Source organism: Centroberyx affinis, unplaced genomic scaffold (genome assembly GCF_046629955.1).
Source record: "Centroberyx affinis isolate AG114_WGS23_722 - 3 ecotype Tasmania unplaced genomic scaffold, CSIRO-AGI_Caff_v1 ptg001414l_1, whole genome shotgun sequence".
NCBI classification, from domain to species: Eukaryota; Metazoa; Chordata; class Actinopteri; order Beryciformes; family Berycidae; genus Centroberyx; species Centroberyx affinis.
In genome coordinates this window covers 14,130-41,781 of record NW_027279892.1, presented here as the reverse complement: position 1 = coordinate 41,781, position 27,652 = coordinate 14,130, and the positions used below count along the sequence as shown (strand labels likewise).

Sequence of the window (27,652 nt, the reverse complement as noted above, 5' to 3'; positions counted from 1 at the left end):
TTACTTAAGTAAAGGATCAGAGTACTTCTTCCACCACTGATAATAATAATAATAATAATAATAATAATAATAATAACAATAATAAAAACAATAACAATACTAATATTTATTGTTATTATTATTATTATTATAGTGATCGTAATAATAATATAGTGTTTTTGATTTGTGTACCACGTTTTTATAACAGCTTTAAAGCGCCACGCCCTTTAAAAACTACACTACCCAAACGGCATCGCGTTCGAACGTCAGGAAAACAGGAAGAATGAGGAACCTCAGCGGCAGTGTATTGAAGCGAGAGTAGGGTGGCAGGAAAATGACTACTGTAAATCAGTGTGGCTGAGAAACGGCTCCCCGTTCGCCCAGCACCGATGGACGACGCCCAGGAACAAGATACCCTCATTACGGACAAATAACCCGACAGTCGAGGCTTTGCTCCCTCGTTTCATCCCGGTAGACCGTTCACCTATGATGGAACGGGCGATGGAGCAGCTCAACGTACAGCTCAATCGGCTGACCCGCTCCCTCCGCCGGGCCAGGACCGTGGAACTCCCGGAAGGTACAGCATAATGGCTTTATCGACGCCGAACAGCATAACGGTGTTGCTAATATGCTAGTACAGCGAGCTCTATACAGTTAGTGTCCAGTCATAGTGAAGTGTGATGGGGCAAATGTTATCTTTCGCTGCCTCGGCCTCTGTCAGTATCATAATACTCACAGTGCTACTCCTATTCTTTTCTATAGCCTTTAAAATAGGGTTAAAATACACGTTTTATGAGGTACTAGACGCTGTGACACTGTCTGGTAAAAGGTAAGTGAACGTGTCAACTTTGACAGCCTAGCATACACTACATAGCAAGCAGGGGTAAATTCAGTGGTGGGTTATTCAGACTGACTTGACACCAGAAACTGGGGCTGCCATTCTATAACCTAATTGTGCCACTGAAATGTTTTAAAATATACTTTTTTTTAGACAGTAGACATCTTTCCAAGTTGTCTGCTATATGTTAGAGAATCTGTAAACTTTGACAGTCTATCATATATGGGAGACACAGTTCTTTTCAGTGGTGGGTTGTTATGACTGATTTGACACTAGGAACTACAGGGGTTTATGGCCCTTAGAAAGCTAGCCAGTGAAGTAGATCAAAATAGACTTTTTTTTTATGAGACAGTAGACATCCACCACGCTTGGTATGAGTTTGTCAATATGTGAACTTTGACAGCCGAGCATAAGTGTCAAGCAGAGGGCATTTCAGTGGTGGCGTATTCTAACAGATTTGACACCAGGAACTGGGACTCCTAGTTCCTAAACACAACAACTTCCTAAAGCTGAACTAGGTTAAATAGTTTATAACATAGTAGAAACCTTTCCAAGTTGTCTTGTATAAGTTGGGTGTTTGAGTATTGCTTTGTATATTCTTCGCAGCCCTGTGTAAATTACACCTTGCATAGGCCTACATGGCTATTAATCTATGCTGAGAAAATGACATTATACAAAAAAACATCTATTTAACAGGCAGAGTTTCACTCCATATTGAATCTAGTTATTCCACTGTGTATTTTGATGCAAGTTTTGTCATTGTGTACACACAAAGAGAGGAGTGACACATGTGATGCTTTTATTTTGAAGGCGAAGTTGCTTCACTCCTGGTCTTATTCTGGCTAGCTCTGGCTGGCTTGAATATGACCAGTGTCAAGCTGTTTTTTGAGTAATACAAAGCACCAAAAAGAGAGTAAATAATATTTGTAAGGAGGAATCAGTAGTAAATGGAAAAAAACAAAACAAGTACTGTGTTTCCCCAAAATGTCAATTTCAAAGCATATATACTTAGCCATGAAGACCTATATAATTTGTGATATATATATGTATACAGGGCTGCCAAAGAAAGACTCAATCTAAAAAAAAAAACACATGCCAGACAACTTGGAAGAATGCTTACTATCTTGAAAAAGAAGGCACAACTGTTCCTAAACTCTGACTTTGAACAGCCACCTTCAACCCTTAGCTGAGGCACAACTGTTCCTAAAGGCTACAGAATGGGAGCTCCAGTACCTAAAGAGACATATTTGATGCTTTTATTTTGAAGGCAAATCCCCTGATTGCCAGTCTTATTTTGTCTAGCTTGGCTAGAAAACCTCTAATTAGATGTGTCAAGTTAGCCAGAGATGGCTAGAATAAGATCAGAAATTATGTAATTTTGCCTTCAAAATAAAGGCATAAAATGTGTTACTTTTGAAAACAAAATAGTTTAGTATTGGGGTGTACAGAACAACAAAAAACACTTTAACATCAGTTGAAACTAACTGTAAAACAGTCTGGTATAAGTTTTGTTTTTGAGTCTGTGAATGTTTTGCATGGGTCTTGATGGCTATGAATATATGCCATGAGAAGGATATTTTGAAAAAAAAAATGGTTGACTTGATACTGGTGATATCATGATTGTTGAGGATAAGATGTGTTGCCTTGTGTGACAGTGTTAAAGCAGTCTATCCTTTTTATAGCCTGATAAGAGGTTAGTGGCAGGGAATTAATGTGGCGGCTGTTCAAAGTCAGAGAACTTGAACCTGACCGCCTGACGGTGGTAACCTATTATGTTTCTAGGGATTGATATTATTATTACGGATTCAGTCCAACAACTAAGACATAGATTGGTAACTTTTTTTCTAATTTGGCACATAGTCCCGTTGACCTGGACACAAAGAATGGTACTGATTGGTGCTATAATAAGCCCTCAGAGTCAGTCATAGAGATGTGTACATTTTTGGCCACCATTTTTGATTTTTTTGAAAAAACTTTAAAAATCTTCTTCCTATGAACCGCAGGTCACAATGGCACAAAATTTGGCAAGTCCATTAATTGGGTGTGCCTTTACTTAGTCTGCGAAAAGCTAAGCGATCGGCCCAAAAATTTGCACAAAAATTTCAACTGACTTTAAAACCATGACAGAGTACTGAATCCACTTGAAATTCTGGCTGGTCAGAAACATTTTTTAAAGAGATCTTCCAAGCCACATGTTGGTTTGTTTAGATTTGAAGAAAATGCAGCCATTTGAACTTCTGTTGTGCTGTGATAATAACAAAGACTCTAATACCCACAACAATACCCACAACAATACCCATGCTGTGGTAACCTGTTGGTTGTTGCTAGCAGCTATATTTTACTGTCATTTTTCTCCCACTACAGACAATGAGACTGCAGTATACACACTTATGCCAATGGTGATGGCTGACCAGCACAGGTAGGATAAGAACCAGCATTTAAAACATGTGTGGATAGTGTTGTCAGATTTTGTGAATCTGTGATATGGCTTCATGAGGAAATCATTTATTTGTGCCATTTTAAGGTCGGTGTCAGAGTTGCTGATGAACTCCAAGTTTGATGTGAACTATGCCTTTGGACGGGTAAAGAGAAGTCTGCTACACATTGCTGCCAAGTAAGATATTGTTCAGTCTATTCTTACTAAGCACTTAATTTTCTGACCTCCTATAAAGGCTTTTTCATCACAGTCTGAAAGATATGTAAAAAAAAAAAAAACTGTTCAACTCTCTTTAAGGTCACAATGAAATGAAAAATGACTTTTTCACCTTGCTGGCTAATTCCCCATGTCATAACCTACACCTATTTGACAAAATTAAAGACATAAAATTGGTGAAAGTTTTACTCTATTGTATTTTCTATCAAAATCCCACTACTTTTACTGCCTGGAAATGGTATATTTTTAGTGGTGACTTCATAGCGTACCAGTAGGTATACATAAAAAATTCCAACCAATAACACCATCACAGGTTTTTGAACAACCCCCCCCCTCTGCCCCTCCCATCATATAGAACCCTGCCACTTGACAACTTTCACAGTGACAGTGGTGAAAACCCTGTTTCCCTTTCCTAAGACACCCAGTAGCTGCAGTTCATTCATTGTGAAGAATCGTGAATTTCTGAAGCTCAAGTTTATGTACAAAGCTCTGAGTCACTCGTCATGTTTGTTGTGGTCCAGCCTGCCCGCTTCTGAACAGTCCCACCCCAGCATCCTGTTTCAACCATCAAATTATGGAAGCAAGCCACCATCGAAATGCTGTTTCTTTGTGGCTTTAAACACACTTCCCCAAAAATGTGCAAAGGCTATTTTGTGTATGTGGGACAATTGTCTTTTCTGTGTGTTCTGCAAGTAAGTGCTGTATTTTGTCTATATATAGCTGTGGGTCAGTGGAGTGCCTGGTTCTGCTGCTGAAGAGAGGAGCCAACCCCAACTACCAGGATATCTCAGGCTGCACCCCTCTCCACCTAGCCGCCAGGAACGGGTACAAGACATACATTTTTACTTTATGGCTCGACATCAGACCTTCATTTCACTTTATATTCCCTATTTCATGACTTTACCGGCGTAGTTTGCGGCAAAGTCCCCTTTAATGAAAAGTCTTGTGATGCTTGGCCACATGAGCTCACATGAGAAATAATAAATAAATACATACATATGCATAAATAGCTAAAGAAAATCTCGACGGAGTGGGAGAATGTTGCAGTAGAGGCCATAATCTAACATACACTGCAAATCTGATGCCATTTTTTTATCCTTGGTTTTTTAGCCTTGGTTGTCACCTCCTTAATGTCTTTGCAGTTGCGTCATAAGTTTCCAAGCAACCGTGGCTACAGTACTTCCATGCTCATGAGAGAGTTGGACTCTTTTTCAATATGCGTTCTTTTGTGTTCTTGCGTCCTCCGCGACGCGTTTTACGTAATATTTAACCACCAAAGTACGATTCCAAAACAAAAGAACAAGAGGAAGGAGGAAAGACAAAGATCCCGAAAGTTTACCTGCCAGTCGAGGATGCATCGGACGGTGACTTGACCGACGGGAGCGTACGGAAAGCCTAGATCCATCGCGAGAATTGACACGTCACGTCCGAGCAGCGCTGTAGTCTACAGTACAGTAATCAGTCTTGGCCTTTTTTCTAAGAGAGGCTTTCAGGTGATGTACCTTGCGCCCTCTGGCAGCCATGTTGGAGGTCAACAGCTCTTGCCAACAGTGGCTGTGAACAGCTGGGTGATCAAATCGAAGAATACCAAGTCTATGCTTTGGTCTTTGTGGAGAACGTTCTTCCCTAGTTGTCTTGGAGAGAATGAACTTCTCGTGAATATGAGAACAGAGAAGCATCCAAACAATTTGAGACAGACGGTGCGCTTGACGTCGCTTGCGTGATCAACGAAGACACACGGTTTACACATTTTACCAACTGTTTCAACCGACTCTGTCTGTACTATTAATAGATATTACATCAAACGCATCATGGAGGACACAAGAACCCCAAATGAAAAAGATCCATGGTTAATTTCAGTAACTGATCCCAGTGAGCATTTTTCCATTGAAAAGACGTCTAAAGAATGACTATGGACGTTCAAAACAGGTTCAAAAGTGAACGTTTTTTCACCGTCTATTTGAAGATGTTGATTGAACGTTCACATTTAGACCATATTTCACCGGGATATTACACCGGTGAAATATGGTCTAAATGTGAACGTTCAACGTTCAAAGACAGGAAAAATAAAGGGAGAGAGAGAGATGGGGGGTGACATGCAACAAAAGTCCACAACCGGATTCAAACCGCAGACATTGCGGTTATGAGGTATGCGTCTTAACCAGTAGCTACCAGAGTGCGCTGCATTTTGCATTAAATATTTTAGTATATAACCCTTAGTATATACACCACTTAACTATGTCAGTGTCAGTTGTAGTTGAAGCTGTACCACCTCAGTACTTGCGCATGCGCGTTACAGCAGTAAGCGCAATTTCTTATTTTACATGAATGTATAGAAGTTCTCCCATTACGATGTCCTGGAAGCTTCTTGTTGGCAGCACACAGCCTGTATTGTTCCATATTTAGGATATTTTAAATGAAACATTAAATACGTTAGAATTATTTAATGTGTAGACCACATTTCGCCTACCAGTGCAATATGACTTTGGAGAAATACCTTCACACTAATCAATATCGTCTCTCTTTCAAGCTACAACTGAACAAATTATCAAATGATGAAACAAATTTGTGTTTTGTAACACGTTGATGTTGTAACCGCATTTTAGCTGGTTGAAAAGAGGGCGGAAAGAGGTCTTAGATGTTCAGACCGAATATCACCCAGTTTTCAACTAGAAATCCCAGTTGGTGCTCACTGGGATGATTTCATAACTGACACATATGGTAGATTCTGTTTTTAGATAATGTCGGCTTGTTAGCTAGCTAGCCACAATATCGGGTTAGCTAACCATCAATGCCTTGTTGTTGACACATCTGATTTACACATCTAACATTATGTGACTATTAGCTAGCAGTGGCTAGTAGTTGCATGTTGACATTTGCTTTTCTTTTCAGTCGTTTTGGTAAATTAGCTTGCTGGCACGTTAACTAGCTAACAATGCCAAAAACCAACAGTTTGTTAAGGTTAACTGAACTGACTCTTCTCAAGCTACTACCACACAGGGTGAAACATATCTCTCAGACTGTTCATTTTTCAGTTAGAATGTTACTGCATGGACCTACACCCACAACTCAGATGTCTTATTTGTGCACAGCCAGTTCTTCACTGGACGTCCAAGACAGCCCCATGCCATGGTTGCTAGGAGATTTGTAACACAACTGCAAAGCCTCTATACTTATATTGTTTTTGTCGCAGTTACTACACGTATTGTATTGATATTGTTTGTATACTGTTGCTGTATGCCAGAGTGTTATTTGTGATTATATTTCATGCTGTAAACTATCACTTAAAAAAAAAAAAAAATCACATTGGTTGTAATCTAAAATTCAAAAATTTGGCTGTACTGTATGGGTATGATCCTGTTTGGGGTGTTACATCTCAGTTGTTATGTCTCAGTTAAATAATCATATGTTAAGAGGCTGTTTGAGACACGCATACCCAAAATGCCATCAAGGAGGCACTAATAAGCTACAGTAGAGTGTCTGTGAGAACATGGGAGTAGTAGCAAAAAATTGGCGTCAGGCTGCAATTTTAGAACTAACAACAGAGGCTTATATAATCAACGGATGTTGATGATGAAGACAGCAAACAGCCACTGAAATAGAAGCCACTTATTAAATGCTTGGAAAATAGAAAATAGCACACATGCCACTGCTTTCTCTGTTGTGGTGCAGGGAATTAGTCACCCTGAACTTCCACGTCCATAGAAGAAAGTAAACTTAATTTGCTTTCAAATAAAGTTCTTACTACACTCAAAAGCCCAATTTCTATCAAAGCTCAACATGAAGGCATATATTTTCTGCCTCGGCAATGTCTGAATGCTCTTACTGCTTTACTATGAAGTTTGGCTTTTTAGTTTGGCCAGATCTTAGGTTGAAACCAAGTATAATGTCAAAATAAAGAACAGGTTATGAAACACACTGTACGGTGATGATATATGGGTTAGGGTTATTATGTATTTTGATAGAATTAGTGATTTCCTATCAAATGTACAATACGTGTTATGAGCTGTCAGATGTAACCCTTGGCACAGTTCTGAATGATCATGCAATTTTGTACTTGTGGACACATGTATATAAGCACTGTGTCACTATGCGGGCGATGTGTCTTGAAAAAAGTCATGCAGCTAAAAAGTTGGCAAGGATAAAAAATGAATGCAGAGATGATGCCGTGTGTGCGGGAATTTCCATAGACATTTTTTTTCCATCGACTTACTAAGTGCTTCCCTTCACTGTCCACTCCAGACAGAAGAAGTGTATGGGCAGACTACTGGAATATAACGCTGATGTCAACATCTGCAACAATGAGGGACTGACTGCTGTGAGTAGCCTATAATACTCTGGCTGGGGTTAATGGCATATTGAATGTCTAATATGGCCACAGTCATTATACCAGAGTCATCATTACTAATCAAGTTAATGGGTTTTTGATCTACTTGACTTTGCTGATGTGTAGACTAAACATGTATACCTCTGCTCTAGATTCATTGGTTGGCAGTGAACGGCCGGACCGAGCTCCTCCATGACCTGGTCCAGCATGTGACCAATGTGGATGTGGAGGACGCCATGGGGCAAACCGCTTTACATGTAGCCTGTCAGAATGGACACAAGACTGTAAGCTGATTGGATTAATTCTCATTTTTTGCTTTGCATATAGCTGGCCATCAAACACATACTTAGCCGTTAAGTGGTGAAAACATAGACACCAAAATCATCCATGTGTCCCTGGTAGATCATTTGCTCTGCTGCTCCATGCTAACACTTTAGCGTACACTATGTTGAGTGATAGTAGGCTTCATGCTAACATTTTAGCATACACTATGTTGAGTGATAGTAGGCTCCATGCTAACACTTTAGCGTACACTATGTTGAGTGATAGTAGGCTTCATGCTAACATTTTAGCATACACTATGTTGAGTGATAGTAGGCTCCATGCTAACACTTCAGCACACGCTATGTTGAGCGATAGGGTCCATGCTAACACTTCAGCATACGCTATGTTGAGTGATAGTAGTCTCCATGCTAACGCTTGAGCATACACTATGTTGAGTGATAGTAGGCTCCATGCTAACGCTTCAGCATACACTAGGTTGAATGATAATAGGGGACACACGGATGATTTTGGTGTCTGTTAGGGTTACAAGAATATATCGCTTTTGCCAATATATCAGGCCGATATTGGCTTTTTAATAAATATCGGCCTGTCAGTGTCATTCACCACTGTGTTACTTATCCCCATGATTGCAAACGTTTTGGAGACCTTGTATAAGAAGTGATTATTCAAATCGTTGTGGTTGGAAATCGATGCCGTTCGCTCGTTCCCCCTTCATCCGGTGCATCAATTAAATATTTGTATGCCAGTTTAGTTTGTGTTTATTCTGTTTTTGCTCCGGTCAGACGGTGTTGTGTCTCCTGGACAGTGGAGCCGACATCAACCGGCCAAACGTCTCTGGAGCTACGCCTCTCTACTTTGCCTGCAGGTGATTCAAAACATTGTCATTCAGCGATGTAATCGGAATGTCGGCAATTCGTACTGTACTCTGTGCTACCCTCGCCTCTTTTACACTTCCTCTTATTGTTGAGCACTAGAGGTGCACTGATACCATTTGGTAAGAATCGACAGATTAAAAAAAGCTTATTCAGAATAAGTTAGTAGGTAAAGCAGCGTATTCAGAATAGGTTAACAGATAAAACGGCATATTCAGAATAGGTAGGTTGCTATGCCTATGAACTTCGATTCGATTAGTACTTGGGAACGCCAATCCCGATACTCCAGATCAGTGCACCTTTATTTAGCACTACAGACATAATGAACCACTACTTGCCCTTATTGCCTTGTTATTACCCTACTACCTTGACTTTGTAGTGACCACAGTGTTGAAACTTGTGTCGTTCTGCAGTCACGGCCAAAGAGACACGGCACAGATCCTGCTTTCTCGAAGTGCCAAGTACCTTGCTGACAAGAATGGAGTCACTCCTCTCGATCTCTGTGTGCAAGTGAGCATTACTGAATGGCCATTCAATTTTACCGTCTTTTCAGTTTTCATGCACTTTGCCCTTTTTCCTCTGTCATGTTCATTACTTGTTGAACTCCTGTCATTAATATTGCTCCTGTTTGTGTCCAGGGTGGATACGGTGAGACGTGCGAGATTCTCATCCAGCACCACGGTAGACTGTTCCAGACTCTCATCCAGATGACACAGAATGATGACATTAAAGAGAATATGGTATGACCATTTTGTTTCACTTACTGTTCAGTGGTTTATAAGCCATGCTCATACACTTAAAATGATGGCCGTGTGTGTGTTCTTGTACGTCCTAATGAGGACGCAGTGGTGGAAAGTAACTAAGTACATTCACTTAGTACTGTACTGTAACTTTAGTACTGTACTTAAGTACAATTTTGAGATACTTGTACTTTACTTGAGTATTTCCATTTGATGCTACTTTATACTTCCACTCCACCTCATTTCAGAGGGAAATATTGTACTTTCTACTCCACTACATTTATTTGACAGCTTTAGTTACTTTTCAGATGGAGATTTGACACAATGGATAATATAACAAGCTTTTAAAATACAACACATTGTTAAAGATGAACCCAGTGGTTTCCAACCTTTTTGGCTTTTGACGTCTTACAAAAAGATGTAAGACGTCTTCAGATGTCTGAGTTGTTAACAGCTCCACCAAATAGTGATTTTTCCCTCTAAACCTCACATGGTTTCATTTCAATAAATGTTCAAATGATCCAATATTAAGCAAAAATCAAAGATTAGAAAAAAAGTCCAAAAACTGAAAACAGATTTGTGTATCAGAACTTTGTTTTTTCTTCTTTCCTCTCCCATTAATCATCTCACGACCCCTCAGATTTATCTGGTGACCCTTTGGAGGGGCCCGACCCCTAGGTTGGGAACCACTGGACTAAACTAGCTAACTAGTATTAATAATCTACTGATGTCATATATAATAAAATATCAGTCAGAGGGACCAAACCACTACTTTTACTTAAATACTTTAACTACATTTTGCTGCTAATACTTATGTACTTTTCCTAAAGTAGGATTTTTCATGCAGGACTTTTACTTGTAATGGAGTATTTTTACATTGCTGTATTGGTACACCAATACAGCAGTAAAAGTAAAAGTCCTTAAGGACGAAATGTCCTCACAAGGATAGAAAGATGAGGAAAACTGTCCCAAAGTAACGTCAATTTGCCGCTCCTCAGTTCTACAAGGGGTGATTTTAGGATTAGGACTTGATTTAGATATAAGATTCGATTTAGGGATAGTTTTAGGTTAGAACATGTTTAAGGAATAGGGAATGAATGTAATCAGTGGAAGGTTTTTCTCACAAGTACAGTACTGCAAACGTGTGTGTTTGTGTGTATGCAGCTCAGGCAGGTTCTAGAGCATGTTTCTCAGCAGAGTGACAGTCATTACCAGAGGATCCTGACCAGTCTTGCTGAAGTGGCAACCACCAATGGACACAAGCTCCTCAGGTATACATGTTTGATTCACATCTCTGTAACTGCCTATGTATCATATAGTTTGTATATTTTTCTTAAAATACGTATTGCATACATGCTCTAATCCATGTATTTCATACTTTTCATTCTTCTATTTCTAGTTAAGTTCTCGTGTTGAAATTGTCAGTTGTGCTATGTCTAATACCTCTCTATTTTCAATATGATTTGCTGCTGCAATGACCCAGTTTCCCCACGAGGATCATAAAAGTTTCACCTATTCTTTTTTTAGCAAAACGTCTTGATATTCAATTAATGCACTGAAGTACATGTGTATCTCTGCAAATCATAACTTAATTTGGTTTTCTACAATTCCATACTGAATACCTGATTCGAGCTTCATTTTATCTCGAGTGCCCCTTGCAGCTCATTATTCTTTGACTCTGTTAAATTTCAAGAAATACACCAGGATTGCCTTACAATTTGATAAATAATATGACTTTCTGATAGCTCAGGAGTACTAAGTCATGTTTGACACTTGATCAGCCATTTTCTCCTTTCCTTCTTCAGCCTCTCCAGCAGCTATGAAGCTCAGATGAAGAGTCTGCTCAGAATTGTTCGTATCTTCTGCCATGTTTTCCGACTGGGGCCTTCATCGCCTAACAACGGGAATGACATGGGATACAACGGGAACAAGACTCCTCGCAGCCAGGTCTTTAAGGTTAGTTGGAACTTGGTGTAGACTTATAGGAATGCACGTCTATATACTGTATACCAGGATTATGGGGGTATTGTTTTTTGTCGTAATGCCACTACAGGGTCGATTATATGTTGTGTTTTAAGGACCAGTGAGGATGGTACTGGGATGGTAGACTGTGTTGGTTCCTTAATCTCTTCACTTGAGATGTGGAGAATAATTTAAGTACTGCAATATATAACTCTTGATTCTTCTTCATTCATGTTCATTGACAGGCATCATGACCAGTGTCATTAAAAAATGAGTAAATAAAAAAATAAAATCAAAAAAGGGAAAAGGCGAAAAAGGAAGCAACTGGGAAAAGTATCATGAAATGAAAATTGACACAGCATATATCCATATAGAAATAAAACCTGTTATTATGAAATCAAAATGATATTAAATATACTCACATAATTGTAAAAATGATAATCATTGGATAAACCTTCCTAATAATGATTTGTGTATTATTTAATTATTTAGAGATAAAAAGTTAATTTAATTACATAATTATTAAGCTTTATTAACCTTTGATCATTAATCATTAACCTTTTTACTCATTTATGTGTATTTCTATACTTATTTATAAAATAATATATATCACTATGGCACATTTATTTATTTTGTTGTGTCATATTTGGGGCTCTATATGCCCATGGCACAATTCGTTATAATTCAGGTTGATTGACATGCTTCCCCAACAAAGAGCATAGAGTGAGATGGGAAGTTCAGATGTCAAATTAGGGTAGAAGAAGAAAAAATAGATAAGATATCTCAATCTAAGAAACAACTTGAACGTTCAATTCATATAGAGGTAATGTTTCGAAATGAATGAATCACCAAAAAGACGCAAACTGCCCAGCACTATTTGACAGCTTTAGCTCTGTTGGAAAAACCGCAGCCTCTTCCTATTTTGTGCCATAAATCATCATCCTTTGTGCCATAAAGCAATCCAAAAGATTTCCTGCCAAATCTGACTCGATGGCACACAATGTAAAATACTGTGTAGAAGCCAGTAGAGGCCACCAATCTTCTCAGCAAGTCTCATTTGTTTACAGTAATTGTACTCACATCTTAAAATTAATGTGGTAATGATTTATTGATGCTAAAATGCTACACATAGCACCTTTAAATAATTGCACTTCAGCACCCAAAAACTTGAAAAATGCACACCACCTTATGTTGTTGCCAACTCTGCAACTTTATTGCTAAATTTAGCATATCATCAGACCCCCTCTGGCATTTCTCAAAAATGACTAATAGTTGATTCCCAGTATTTGGAGACAAATTGGTACAGCTGATGCCAAGTTACGTTACTTGCTCGTCTAATTCCTAGAGGTCTGATGATCACAGCACTTCCCATACAGAGCGTAGCCTTTCCCACTGCTAAGAGCTGGGGGCTGTAGCAAATACATACATATGCAAATTAGTGGATGACATGTCATCTGGCGACATTTTGAGCAGCTAATAGCTGCTTTCCTTAGGAGAGAGTTGCCAACATTGGCACCTTGTTAGGACTGTACTGAACTCACTTGTCTTTCCAATGAAAACAATACCAATAAGAATTCACTCCATTGGATGCAGATGCGTGCAGGACAGCTGCATGTGGAGAGGGCACGGAAGGACCAGTGTTGCTGCAGAGATTTTGGTGTCCTAGATGTGAGTTGTATAGGGCATTTAACATTTGTAGGGAGTTGATTACAAACCTTTCACTGTCACAAAAAATGTTGTTGTGATCTGGGAAACATGATCTATGTAACCTGCAAGTTCAAAAATCTTTTTCATTATCTTCAAGGGAGTTGGGCTATTAAATTTCATCTTGCACTGAATGAGAATCTGATATATGATTTGCTTAATGATACTTTTTGACATACTAACAAATACCATTTGAAAACTGATCGGTACCGTCAACTCTGTTTGTGTGGGTGTGGACGGAGCCTTTGTCTCCCTGGGGGTGGGATTGTGCGACAGCTTGATTTGCATGAATAGCTCAGTCAGTGAAACAGTACAGACAGAAAAAGGAGGGTTCTTCAAGGAGTCTTTGGAGGGCCAAGAGTCAGCACTTTTTTGAGTTGTAAACCGGTATTTAGTACTATATGTATTTATGTATATATTACAGTTATTTGAGCCAAAATGTGTTGTTGCCGTATTTATCTCACTAAACCGGGGTTAGTTTGCCTTCTAGTGGTTAAAATTAGAAGCTGGTGTTCAGGGAAAATAGCTCTAAGACACGTCATTTGGTAAAAAAAATAAAAATAATTAGCACCCCTGCCTATCAGCGCGTGCACATGCCCACGAACACTCCCCATTCCTCTTCTCACCAACCCGGACCAACCCCAAAACTCTCCCCCTCTCCCCCACTCTTCTTGCCCACTGTCATAATTAAGTACCTAGATGGTACTGTCGGTCCTCCAGTCCTCAGGGGCTGGTGTCTGGCAGGTTTTTGCTACAGGCTATATCACTGTTTGGACATGATGCGTAACTGTCACAATACATCTTGGGGCTTCCCATTCGTTCTCGTTGGTCAAGTCACCATCCAATGCATTCTCAGTTGGCAAGTAAAGTTGTCCTCCGTCCTCGGCATTCTTTTGTTTTGGAACCGTACTCGTTAGATCTTACGTTGTGTGTTTCGTGAAGGACACAAGAATGCACTAGAACGCTGATTGAGAAAGACCTAATCGGTGAAATCGACAACAGCAGTGTTTGGTTGGAGTGAAAACCTGCAGACTCTTGGTCCTCCTTGGCACTTGGTTGCACATCCCTCCTCTATACTGTAACGACTTAAAGAACTCTCTGATCGGTTAAAATTTAAAAATGGCAAGTCAGAATAAGGACCCCACTGTTGTTCTTAAAGTTATTTTAATACTACTGATGTGAAACATTTCATGCATTCTTCAAGTCCTATCAGGGGTGAACAAATCATAAATTTAGTTGGTAGTCCACTGGGCTACCAAGAGTTAAAACCTGGTAGCCAGGTTTGTGGTCGTATAAACTTAATATGCTGATAATAAATGATCAGTCTTAATACAGTAACATCAGTCTTCCACCACTAGATGGCGGCCTAAGCACTATCAAAGTCTGAGTCACAGCTGTGATTTGCAAACGAGCAGGTCTTATTTAACACTAGAATGCCCACGCTGCAGTTTTCATTATCATTATATTTCATCAAAATATTTCTCATACAACAATTACTCACAGCTGTACAGTTTTAAACGTCTCTCCTTTTTCCGCAGGTCCCATTTTGCCTGCTATGGCAGGGTGATGTGATCGGAGATGACTATGTTGACTATGACTATGACTATGACTAAGTTTGAGGTGTTGCCACCTTTTTGCGGCAACCGCCAGTATGTTGTCCGTATGTGCGTTTATCATTTAGTAGCCTAACTTAAACAAGGAAGCTCTGAATATGTGTTTTTATTTTTTGGATGACAAAATAACGGTGTTCCCAGTGTGGGACTAATAAGACTGCCGGTCTTCACGAGGGGTCAGCTGCTACCATCTAGTAATAGAGTAGATGTTATTAAGCTGTGGTGAAGCAACGTTCAGCCAGTGTTAAACTTTATTCTTGCTTTGCGGCATTAAGCATACAAGACCAACCATATCCAGCTTCTGCCTTGTTATCGGTGTCCATAGCTTCTCACTGCTGTGTGTGTAATCTAGGTGAAGTGCGCTCGATGTGAGACCCTGCTGTGCCCCGCGGGAGTTATAGACATAAGGTCCCCGCTCTGTCAGAGCCAATCAAAAACGACTTCATCAGTAGAGTTACAAATCACTGCACAGTTTTTCATTGTGCGTCATTGTAGTTATGTGCTTGAAATAATTCAGAGGTTTTTTTTGTGTGTGTATGAACATCCCAGGCGTCCTGGCTACTGATTTTTCCCCCCCCCTGCCTATGTAGAGCCATTATAGAGAGCCTTTCTAAAAGGGTTCTTTACAGCACCATACAGGGTTTGCTATGGCATAAGCCTAAAGAGACGTTCTCTGGTACCACATAGACCCTTTTGCTTAAGAGCTTACATCTGAGCTGAGGCAGCGGACAGGGTATCCTCAGGTCCTTGAAAAGTCAGAAAACGTTCAGTAGTTTCAGAACTTTCATAAGCTGTGTTCAATTGGAAATGGGCTGTTTGTGGCAGATTTTAGTTTCTGTTAAATTGGCCTTCAATTAAATTCCAGATAACATTTAAACAGGTCGTAAAAAGTCTTAAATTTGGCTTTCGGAAACCTGCGGATACCCTGAAGGGCAAAAGACGTTCCCTCTTCTGTTAAGCCTTCATGGATCAGTCCCTTTTTTTTTTTTTTTTTTTTTTTCTCTGTCTCTCACTTCCCGTTCCTCCCTCTTCCTTCGTTTCCTTTCCGACTGACCGCTCCAGCCGCTGGAGCTGCTGTGGCACTCGCTGGACGAGTGGCTGGTGTTGATCTCCACCGAGCTGGACAGGACCAGGAAGAACCCCTCGTCCCCGTCCTCCTCGGGCAGCGAGATCGCCTCCCTCCTCCTGAAACAGCGGGAGGCCGACCCGTCCGCCGCCGCCGCTGCCGCCGCGCCCGCGCTCCCCTCCTCGCTGGACCCGCAGGTCGTCATGGAAACGCCAGAGGTGTACGCCGACGGGGAGGACGTCATCTCCATGACCGCCAATCGCCTCAGCGCCGTGATCCAGGCCTTTTACATGTGCTGCTCCTGTCAGATGCCACAAGGGTCCGTCCTCACCCTTCATTTCTGATCTCTTAACATCGATTGTATAGAAAATAAAGAAGCACCATTAACAATACAGGGCATTACGTAGTATAAGCTATGAAGGAATAATCAAAGCATACCACCAAACGATTTTGTTGTTCCCTGGAGTGAGACAGCACTCATAGGTAGCTTGCGTGAGAAATTGGTTCGCACTAGGTTTCGACCGATATGAATGCAGATATATTTGGATTGAAGCTGCAAATAGCTAATATTTAAATTTGACCATTTTCATGCCAAAAAAATCCGAAAAATTACAAGGATTCAGTGTTTCCCTGGAATTGTATTCTTCTCTGAAACAGCATTCAGACCACCAAAATTCTCTGCTGAAGCCATGAAATGAATAAGCGCTGAAATTAATATATAAAATGGGCAAAGAAAATAAACTGAACATTGAATTTCACTTCAGGTTTGGCCATATTCATGACAAAAAAATTCAGTGTTTCATTCAGAACGTAATTCTTGTCAGGGTCAAAAGCCTCTGAAACAGCATTTAGACCAGTGGTTCTCAACGTGGGGTCCGGGGCCCACCAGGGGTCCTTGACGGGATTCCAGGGGGTCCCCAGCAAATTGATGAAACGTTAAACTTCAGCATTATTTAATTTACAAGAAGTTAACACAATGAGAGAATGTAGAAGAATGACTATTTTGATCATAGTTTCACTGTTATCTCTCTACCTACAATACAGATAGTCATGGAATTCTGGACAAAATCATATCTAACAATAAAAAGTATTCTCAGATTTGGGTCTGAGAGACAAAATGGGGGTCCGTGGCTCTAATGTGGACTAAATTAGGGGTCCTTTATATGAAAAATGTTGAGAATCACTGATTTAGACCATAGGACACTAAAACTCTCCATTGGCTCCTAGGATAATACTACTACTGCTACTAACTGCTATTACTACCACTACTGATAATAATAATAATATTTTCCTGCAATCTTGAATTGAATCCGACCAAAATGTCACATCAGAATTATTTCAGGTAAAGGGCTTCCTATAGACAACCTGTGTATTATTGATCAATTCTACCATAAATATGCAATCAATCAAACTGCATGATGTCTGACTAGCTGCTATCTGATTTGCCAATATCGGCAAACTGATATATCGGTCTAACCCTAGTTTCCATAGTCCCCCTATTGCTCGCTTATCATCTAGTTTGAGAGTACTTAGGCAACTTTTCCTCCTCCAGCTCCCACTGTGACTACCCCTGCCTCATCTACCTCCTGTTTGCTCAGACATTCATCTCTTTGTGTAACCCCCCCACCTTCCCCTACCCCCCTTTCCCAGGTCCATAATTACATGCAATTAGATCATTAAAGAGATCCTTAATTAACACCGAATAGAGGCCCTGTTATTGGCACGCCAGCTGAAATTAGATGGCTTGTTTTTTTTGTTGTTCTTTCCCCTCTCCAGGCCTGGCTTTCATCAGCATTCCGGATAAGTGATTGTCTTCCATTATAAGCTGACATAATGTTTAGCGTAGAAATTGTGTCGGTCGAGAGATAAATCAGCAAGCGCCATCTCATTGGAAAACAGCTGCTGTAGCAGAGCCTGTTGTTGCTCTCCCATCTCCCCTTTTTTTTTTCCCCCTTTCTCACTCTGTCTTCCTCGGTCTCCGCCTCCCCTCTCTTCCCTCATCCAGAATGACGTCCCCTCGCTTCATTGAGTTTGTCTGCAAGCATGACGAGGTGCTGAAATGTTTTGTAACCAGGTAAGTCAATATGGCCCTCTGCCAGATATCAGCCTCCTCACACAGTACCTAGAGACTCTCTATTGATCCAGCAACTCCTTTCCTCTCAATTTGTTCTCTCTCTCATCTTCTCTTTTTCTTCACTGTCTCTCTCTCCCCTCTCTTGTTTCTCTTGTGCTTTTCTTCTCTCTCTCTCTCTCCGTCTATCCGTCTCCCTCTCTCAGGAATCCAAAGATCATCTTTAACCACTTCCACTTCCTTTTGGAGTGTCCAGAGTTGATGTCGCGCTTCATGCATATCATCAAAGGCCAGGTGAGACGTGGGATTGTCTATTTACTTTTTTTAAATTTTTATCTATGCAGTGACTGAATAGTGAAGTCAGAGATGGAAGTGCAAATGTGGACCCTGCACATTGGAGATGCATTGTTTATTACATCATGGTCTAAAGACGTCAACTCGGATCACTCAGTGTTGAGACACTTCAATTCTCTATACTTGAACACTATCAAACTGCATCACTCCTCTATAGCTGAACACTATCAAACTGCATCACTCCTCTATAGCTGAACACTATCAAACTACATCACTCCTCTATAGCTGAACACTATCAAACTACATCACTCCTCTATAGCTGAACACTATCAAACTGCATCACTCCTCTATAGCTGAACACTATCAAACTACATCACTCCTCTATAGCTGAACACTATCAAACTGCATCACTCCTCTATAGCTGTACTCTATCAAACTACATCACTCCTCTATAGCTGAACACTATCAAACTGCATCACTCCTCTATAGCTGTACTCTATCAAACTGCATCACTCCTCTATAGCTGAACACTATCAAACTGCATCACTCCTCTATAGCTGAACACTATCAAACTACATCACTCCTCTATAGCTGAACACTATCAAACTACATCACTCCTCTATAGCTGAACACTATCAAACTGCATCACTCCTCTATAGCTGTACTCTATCAAACTACATCACTCCTCTATAGCTGAACACTATCAAACTGCATCACTCCTCTATAGCTGTACTCTATCAAACTACATCACTCCTCTATAGCTGAACACTATCAAACTGCATCACTCCTCTATAGCTGTACTCTATCAAACTACATCACTCCTCTATAGCTGAACACTATCAAACTGCATCACTCCTCTATAGCTGAACACTATCAAACTGCATCACTCCTCTATAGCTGAACACTATCAAACTGCATCACTCCTCTATAGCTGAACTCTATCAAACTGCATCACTCCTCTATAGCTGAACACTATCAAACTGCATCACTCCTCTATAGCTGAACTCTATCAAACTGCATCACTCCTCTATAGCTGAACACTATCAAACTGCATCACTCCTCTATAGCTGAACTCTATCAAACTGCATCACTCCTCTATAGCTGAACACTATCAAACTGCATCACTCCTCTATAGCTGAACTCTATCAAACTGCATCACTCCTCTATAGCTATACTCTATCAAACTACATTGCTCACTGTTTGGAGACATTTGGTGGACATTTTGTGCTTTTTTATTTAGTTTACCCTCTCTGTATGAAAAGCTTGACCTGGTGAAAGTTAGACTAGAGGTTAGAGAGGCCAACATGTGACTGGAAGGTCGCCGGTTTGAATCCCTGGACTGGGTGAAGGAACTGAATGAGTAGTCGCTCTCCCCTTCCTCTACAATTATCATTGACATGCCCTTGAGCAAGGCATTGCACCCCTAGCTGCTCCAGTAGAGCTGCTCAGTGGCCACCAGTAGAAGACTGTAGCTGTTGTCTTCCAGTGTAGCTGTATCAATGTGAAGCAGAAGGTTGCTGGAAACGAGCATTATGTGTCCAGTTGACTTTTCCTGGATAACTAAAAGGTTAAAAGACATTCCTCCATTGCCTTCCGACTTGACAAGTTGCTGTCGCTCCCTCGCTCTCTTTATATTTCCGTCTTTGGGGACTTGGCGGAAAGTGACTTTGAAACGCCCGTGTCGCCGCCGCAGGATCATTTAACAGTGTTACAACCACGGCGATAACACTTGTCTTAAGTTCCGTTTATATGGCTTCATAAATTTTAAGTGCTGCTCCAAGTTGTGTGGCGTTCACTCACTCTTCAGTATTCATATTTGAGCTGCAGCGTTCGAGCCTCGTTACCCGTGGATTATGGCCCGCCTGGGAGTAGGCCCTTGTTTTAATTACAGACTTTAACCTGGTGAATTTGATTTCATCTCCTGATTCCTCTCTCGGTACGCCCCGGAGCCCCGAGGGAAACAGCCTTTCTCTCTCTTCCACGCGCTCTCTCTCCGCTCATCCTTCACTCTACCTACATCGCTTAGAGAACAAAGGCATATATTATGCAAATAGACACCAGCCTCATCTCTGTATTACAGGCGAGTATTTCAACAGTGAAGGCTTTCGGAGCCGTCGGTTGAGACTGAAAAATCCACAGTCTGAGAAGTTGAAAGCGAAGCGAGGCAGTAATTAGTTTTGGAAAGTGCTGTGCTGGGTGAGTTGAGGAAGTCTTGTTTTCCCCTTCAGCCCTTCAAGGACCGCTGTGAGTGGTTCTACGAGCATCTGCTGGCCGGGCAGCCGGATTCAGACATGGTTCATCGTCCGGTCAACGAGAACGACATTCTGCTCATCCACAGAGGTACCGGCTCTGTCCTCAATCTCGATCTAGGCTCCCGTTTCTCTTCTTTGGAGAGAACGTCATGCCAAAGTCCATTCAAAACTCTGTTCATTTAATGTTGCCTTGCTTATAGTCAAATGTACACAGAGTATTGGATCGATATGAGTTTCTTAAAGCTGATAACTTGAGTTGAAGCTGCCGGAAGATGAAGCTGATATTCAGTATCATTAAACATGACTGTTAAAAAATGACAAGTGTTCTGTGTTTCCCCAGAATTGTATTCTTGTCAGGGGTGGAAAACCCTTGAAACCATCATGGGACCTCCAAACTCAAAGCCAGCCTAATGATAATTCTTTTAGATGGGTTGGCAGCTCCTTAAGGCAGGGTGAGGCAGGTTTTATTGCAGGTTTTACAGACTGACACCCCAAGCTGTAAAGAAAGGAGGAACCTCCATCTTTCCGATTTATTGAGATTTTCTTGAAATTAAGTGTCGGTAGAGCGCTTGTATGCCAAATTGAAGTGGCGATTCGTAAAACATCATCTTCTGTGGAAGGTATGGAAGTTTGCCAATAAGCAAGGTGACAGATCTTTGAATGGAGTTTGGCCTGACGTTCTGTCCATACCAGAGAGAACTGAATGCATCTGGCTCTGTCCGTCTTCTACTCCTTGTTCTTCAACATATAAAGCCAGTGTTTTCCTCTTACTTTGTTATACAGTATATTCAATATTTTTTGCCCATCTCATCAACAGATTCCATATTTAGGAGTAGCTGCGAGATGGTTTCCAAATCCACCAATGAGAAGCTCAAACAGGGCATCGCTGTCCGGTTCCACGGCGAGGAAGGGATGGTGGGTTTCACGTTCTTGTAACGCTGCAGTAGTTCTCAGTAACAGAACCGCTTTTCCATTGGCCGCTCTCAACAGTAATCCAATTCCATGCCTCATGCTCTTTATCCATGGCAGAGAATTGTGTTGCGGTGATATGTGCTTCAGATGCTTTATTGCTGCTTGGAAAACTTTTAAGTCCCGTTCCCGTTCCCGTTTCATCACATCGTGCCCAGAGGTTTCCAACTCCTGTTGAACTTTGACTTGGTGTTGCAGGGCCAGGGTGTTGTTCGGGAGTGGTTTGACATCCTGTCCAATGAGATCATCAACCCGGACTACGCCCTCTTTACTCAGTCAGCTGATGGTACGGTATTTTAATTGCAACTTTACCGTATAGAATTAGGGTGCAATAGGGTGCATTAGGGTTTTGTCTGAACCGTAGTGGAAAAGTTTACTTCGCTGTATTGTATTATTGTATTTGGTTTGTATAGGTACACATTGTCCAATTACAAATGAATCAGGGCTTGTAAACAAAAGTCACATGGACTCCCAAGTAGCTCATTTATTGGACAGAGTTTTGATAAGGTGTTATGCCACCAGGTTAGAGAGTTTGCTGGTGGGGGGAGTCAGAACGTTCAAAACAACTGACCTTCTCTGAGTGTTCATACCAGTTAAGAACACATTTGTTTGTGTGTTTGTTTGTGTGTGCGGTGTCTAGGTACCACATTTCAGCCAAACAGCAACTCTTCTGTGAACCCGGATCATCTGAACTACTTCCGCTTTGCTGGTCAGATCCTGGGTCTGGCATTGTACCACCGACAGCTGGTCAACATCTACTTCACCCGCTCCTTCTACAAACACATACTAGGTATAAGGCACAGAAGCATATGTGAATATCAGGGTTAGACTCATGATATTGGTTGCCTTACAAATGTTTTTTTTCTATGTTATGTATTTATAGTTATGTATTTTGTGCGTAGAAATGCACATACACTTATACGGATACATTATATTGAAATGCAAACCCATATGAATCCCGCCTCCCCTATCGAGAGCCATAGCTAGTTTAAGGCACTTCAGGTAAAGGACGGGTTCTTGATAAGTCCAATAATTAAAGATCAGGTCACATTATTTTTACGAGACCCCAGCATTGTGTATCTGTGTATCGGTATTTGCGTTCTGTATTTGCATATGCGTTTGTGTGTGTCTTCCAGGGATCCCGGTGAACTACCAGGACGTGTCATCCATCGATCCGGAGTATGCCAAGAACCTCCAGTGGATCCTGGACAACGACATCAGCGACCTGGGTCTGGAGCTCACCTTCTCCGTGGAGACGGACGTGTTCGGGGCGATGGAGGAGGTGCCGCTCAAGCCTGGAGGCATCAGCATCCTGGTCACCCAGGACAACAAGGTCAGCCAATAGAATCGCATATAGAGGCAAATATGAAATGTATTCATGTTTTGTTTGTGTGATACCTGAGTTTGCTGCATCTTTTTCCTTCTTTTACTATTATGTTGTACACTTAAATAAACTAAATCGGTGGTTCTCAACGTGGGGTCCGGGGACCACCAGTGGTCCTTGAGGGGGTTCCTGGGGGTCCACAGCAAATTGATGAATTGTTAAATTTTAGCATTATTTCATTTATTTCAGAAGTTAACACAACTAGAGAACGTATAAGAATCTATTTTGATCATAGTTTCTCTGTTATCTCTCTACCTACAATACAGATATGTCATGGAATTCTGGACAAAATCATATCTAACAATAGAAATACTCTCAAATGGGGGTCCGTGGCCCTAATGTGGACTAAATTAGGGGTCCTTGATATGAAAAAGGTTGAGAATCACTGAACTAAATCAAATAAAAAAAAAAATATATTATGCCGCCAGTTGTCAGCATGATATAAGGACTTGTTTGTTTGGTGGAGAGACAAAGCTTAATGACGAGTGTTGGGTGGTAAAGCATTTCAGTAATGTTATTTTTCCCAGTAATGAGTAGTAGTAACAAATTGCTCTTTTAATTTCAGTAATATTATAGTTGCAATCCAAAAATAAATGACTCTTATTACTTTTCTTTTGTTATGTATGTTGAGCCCCACGCAGTTGTTGATATACTAAAAGTTCCCTAGTATTTTTTGTCTTGTCATGCTGCAGCAATATGGCTGAATGAGCTAGTAATGACTGGCTTAAGTTCCTCTCTAGTATATTCATCCATAGTTGGTCCCCGATGAGCGATTGATCTCTCTCCTCCAGGTTTCTGACTGAGAGCCTTAATTAGAGCGTGCAGTACTGCAACTGCCCTGCAGATGGCAATGTCTTATAAGGTAGAAAGAGTCAGCCGGTCAAACTGGGCTGGACCGACCAAACACTAGCTCACCGAATAGAAAAGGTACTAAATGTATGAGCTCTCTCGCTTTCTCTTGTTCTTTTTTCCCCCCTCTCTCTCTTTCCCGCCCTCCCTTGTCTATCAATATTTCTTTAATACTTTGATCTCTCTCTCTCGGTCTCATCTCTCAGGCGGAGTATGTCCAGCTGGTGACGGAGCTGAGGATGACGCGAGCCATCCAGCCTCAGATAAATGCCTTCTTGCATGGATTCCACACCTTCATCCCCCCCTCGCTCATCCAGCTTTTTGATGAATATGAATTGGTTAGTCCTCTCCCTTTCCGTCGTCCTCCTCTGACCTCTCCCTTATTTTTCTCTCTCATCCTCAGTTTGTATTCTCCTTGTTCTCTCCCGCCGCGCCCGCCCGGTTGGGTCTGATGCAGGGATTGATTAGCCATGTCTGGGCTAGGGGTGGAACCAGGATGTCGGGGTCACCTTGAAGCCCCTCCCTCTTCTCCGCTTCCATCAGATGGATTTTTTTTTTCTGTGCATGTCGGCAGATTCCTTGTCCTCACTTGTGTCTGGATCAATAGTGTACCATGACGATTATCCCGCCCTGGGTTTGTTGGACATGCCTCGGTCTGTCATTGCATGCCAACTGATGACTCACAGATGTGGGGAAGAGCCGCGTTTTTACAGTTCGACAAACTCGTATCCCAGCCCGGTTCATTCAATTTGGAAAAAAACATAACCATGAGCAAAACATAACCAGTTCCCTCTCACTTTTAGTATGTTTTTTTTCCTGGTCTGTGTATGTGTGTATCGTTGGACCGATGTTTTTAAAGGTCTGTAGCCAATATTTTGTGTCAACGTTCAATATCTGTAAATTTTGTTCCTTTTTTGTGCCAAAAACATAAAAAAAAGAGTATTCATTCACTACTAGTACTAATACTACTACTACTACTGTCACTACTACTACAGCTACTACTACTGCTACTACTGCTACATATATTACTACTACTAATACATATTCATGCGTATTTGTGTGGAATCAGCTCAAAATGTCTCATTAGAATCAATTCAGGTTAAGAGCTTCTCATAGACAGCCAGTGTAGTATTGATCAGTTCTACAATAAATATGTAATCAATCAAATGGCATCATATCCATCATATCAGAGGTGGAGATATCCAGTTTTTAATAAAAGACCAATATCGGCCCAATATATCAAACCAAATTTATGGGGTATGTTTCTGAAGTCTTTTCAGTGTCCCAACTCTTAAGTGGAGGTTTTCACAGCGATTCTTTGTCTGGCCTTTTGTTGTGTGTGTGCAGGAGCTACTGCTGTCAGGGATGCCAGAGATCGATGTGCAGGACTGGAACAAGAACACCGAGTACACCAGTGGCTATGACCTTCAAGAACCGGTCATCCAGGTGGGGTGACCTTCTACCGCGCAGACCTGGACGAAACTGTCATTGACACATAGACATCGATGCTGTTGGCCTTTCAGATTGTCTAAGGGGCGTTTTCAAACACGAATCTGGGGAAGAGTTGTCGCTTTGTTGTATTTACGTGTTCGTTTGGTTACATTTCACACTGAAAAATTCCAAGCAAACCTTGATGTACCAACCCGAGCCACGTGGGAGCTTAATTTCCTTCACTGGTCAGAAATTTGGTGCGGGAACGGATTATTCTGGGTAAAACTCCTCCTTAGTCACGTACTGATGGCATGTTCAACCCGTAATTCCTCCTCTGGCAGCGTGGGATGACGGTTGGAGCATGTTCTCAGTCCAAACAAAGCTCTTTAGGGTTGGTTTTGAAACCGCCCAATCAACAAGGTCTTGGTCCGACCGGTTTGGTCCAAACCAGAAAGTGATTGCTGTGTTCTCATGTGACCAAAACTAACCCAACTAAAGGAGAAAACGCGGCAAGATTCAAAATAACTAGCCAACTTGTCTGGCATCGTTGATGAAGAAGATGGCAAGACGTGCGCCTGAACTTGTTCAAAGATTCCCCAACCGCATTCAGTCCCAAGTCTTCTTTTACTGCAATCTCGGAACCCATCGTCTATCGGTCTGACGACGATTAGACTCTGGGGGCGACGGCCAATATTTCGGGGTTTCTGGTGTAGCCAGTGGACATCTGGGACAAGACTTCCTCTTCTGTGCACCGGTCATTGTTTACAGTCCGATTAGCAACTTGAGACGCGAGAATGGAGTTGGAGTTGAGAGACGGAAGAGGAAGTCTTGGCCCAGATGTCCGCTGGCTACACCGGAAACCCTGAAATATTGCCCGTCGCCTCCAGAGTCTAATCGTCGTCAGACCGATACACGATGGGTTCCGAGATTGCTTTTACTGTAACACTGTTCCAACAGTTCAGCAGTTCAACATCTCTCCTGTTGTGTTGTAGTGGTTCTGGGAGGTGGTGGAGAGCCTTACCCAGGAGGAGCGCGTTCTGCTGCTTCAGTTTGTCACCGGAAGGTTCGTCTGCTTCATTGCCATCACGATTGTCTGCCATCACAGACCCTGACTGTGGCGTTAATCTGGGTAAAACACGGTAAATGCTTACTTCTTCTTCTGTAATCCCCCCTCTATCAGCTCCAGGGTCCCCCATGGCGGCTTTGCCTATCTGATGGGCGGCAGCGGGTTACAGAAGTTCACCATCGCTGCAGTGCCATACACCTCCAACTTACTGCCTACCTCCAGTACCTGGTGAGGAAAACACACAGTCTCTCTCTCTCTCTCTGTCTCCTTCTATTCTCTTTCTGTCTCTCTTTCTCTCAGTTCAGTTCATCCGGCTGTGCTGGCATGAATGCTAGATGAGCCCGCATCGCCGAAATACTAGAACGCTTCTTTAGAGGAAACCAAACACAAATCTCTTTCTTTCTCCCTGTCATCTTCTCTAAAGACTTGGAGATGAATACACACACACACACGCACACATCACATAGACCCCCAGTAACTCTCAGGTGAAAAACATTAGGAAGCACTAGAGGGCAGTGTGTTTCCTCAGCGCGCTCGCCGCTGGGGTGGTGGCGTGCCTGTGCTCTGAAGTGCTAGATGCGGGCAGAGAGAGAGAGAGAGAGAGAGAGAGTTTTTGAAAACAGGGAGAGGTCTCTGCATGGCGGAGTGAGCGACAGGTAATTCTTATCACAGCGGGTCTTTCTTTCGGGGGTAGCAATGAGACCGCCGCGGAAGCCGGGCGCTCCTTCATCAGCTGGATATGAGCTGTCATAACACGGCGTCAACCCCGCCGTCGACGCTCCACCGTGTTGACCATGTCCCTCCACCCCCCACCCCCTTCTCTCTCCCCCCTTTTTCTTCCCTTCCGCAGCATCAACATGCTGAAGCTCCCCGAATACCCCAGCCAGGAAGTCCTGAGAGACCGCCTGCTGGTAGCGCTGCATTGTGGGAGCTACGGGTACACCATGGCGTGACCGTCGTTTCAATTCTCTCGCTCCCGCCTCAGCACGATTCGTGTATTTGGCGGGGGTGTGGGGGGGGGGTGGGGTGGCGGGGTCCGTTGGGAATCACTCGTCAGAACCGGGGGAACTCATGCAACGCTCCCTCCTCCACAGACCCCCCCCCTTTTTTTCTTTCGATAAGGCGCCGCTTTTGCTGAAACATATGGACAGTAGAGGGAAATATGAATTCTTAAAGACTTTGCTGGAGAGGCACGGCAGATGGGGAGGAGACGGCCAGGTTGTGTTGTGGGCTCAGCCTCTGACCACTCTGAACTAGGGTTTGACCGATACCAGTGCCAATATTATATTATACCAGT

The 27,652-nt window shown here is 42.0% G+C and overlaps 1 protein-coding gene across 5 annotated transcripts; it reads left to right on the top strand.

The window, feature by feature from the left end:
* The first annotated feature begins 286 nt into the window (after positions 1 to 286).
* Positions 287 to 27,340, top strand: hace1 (HECT domain and ankyrin repeat containing E3 ubiquitin protein ligase 1). Of its 5 annotated transcripts, XM_071526471.1 has the most exons (26): positions 287 to 556; positions 1,360 to 1,374; positions 2,337 to 2,345; positions 3,149 to 3,236; positions 3,342 to 3,431; positions 4,191 to 4,295; positions 7,713 to 7,788; positions 7,950 to 8,081; positions 8,865 to 8,947; positions 9,368 to 9,464; positions 9,593 to 9,694; positions 10,859 to 10,965; positions 11,500 to 11,650; positions 16,036 to 16,358; positions 18,045 to 18,113; positions 18,317 to 18,404; positions 20,633 to 20,744; positions 21,474 to 21,571; positions 21,824 to 21,911; positions 22,266 to 22,415; positions 22,762 to 22,958; positions 24,065 to 24,196; positions 25,206 to 25,304; positions 26,282 to 26,352; positions 26,470 to 26,583; positions 27,206 to 27,340. In XM_071526471.1, the coding sequence occupies exons 1-26, from the start codon at positions 466 to 468 to the stop codon at positions 27,306 to 27,308; spliced, it is 2,790 nt and encodes a 929-aa protein (XP_071382572.1). In that variant the 5' UTR covers positions 287 to 465; the 3' UTR covers positions 27,309 to 27,340. The 5 variants fall into 5 exon arrangements, with proteins under 5 accessions (XP_071382572.1, XP_071382570.1, XP_071382571.1 ...); XM_071526469.1 differs by lacking the exons at positions 1,360 to 1,374; positions 2,337 to 2,345 and adding an exon at positions 13,250 to 13,324 and having other exon boundaries at positions 3,182 to 3,236; XM_071526470.1 differs by lacking the exons at positions 1,360 to 1,374; positions 2,337 to 2,345 and having other exon boundaries at positions 3,182 to 3,236.
* The last annotated feature ends 312 nt before the right edge of the window (positions 27,341 to 27,652 follow it).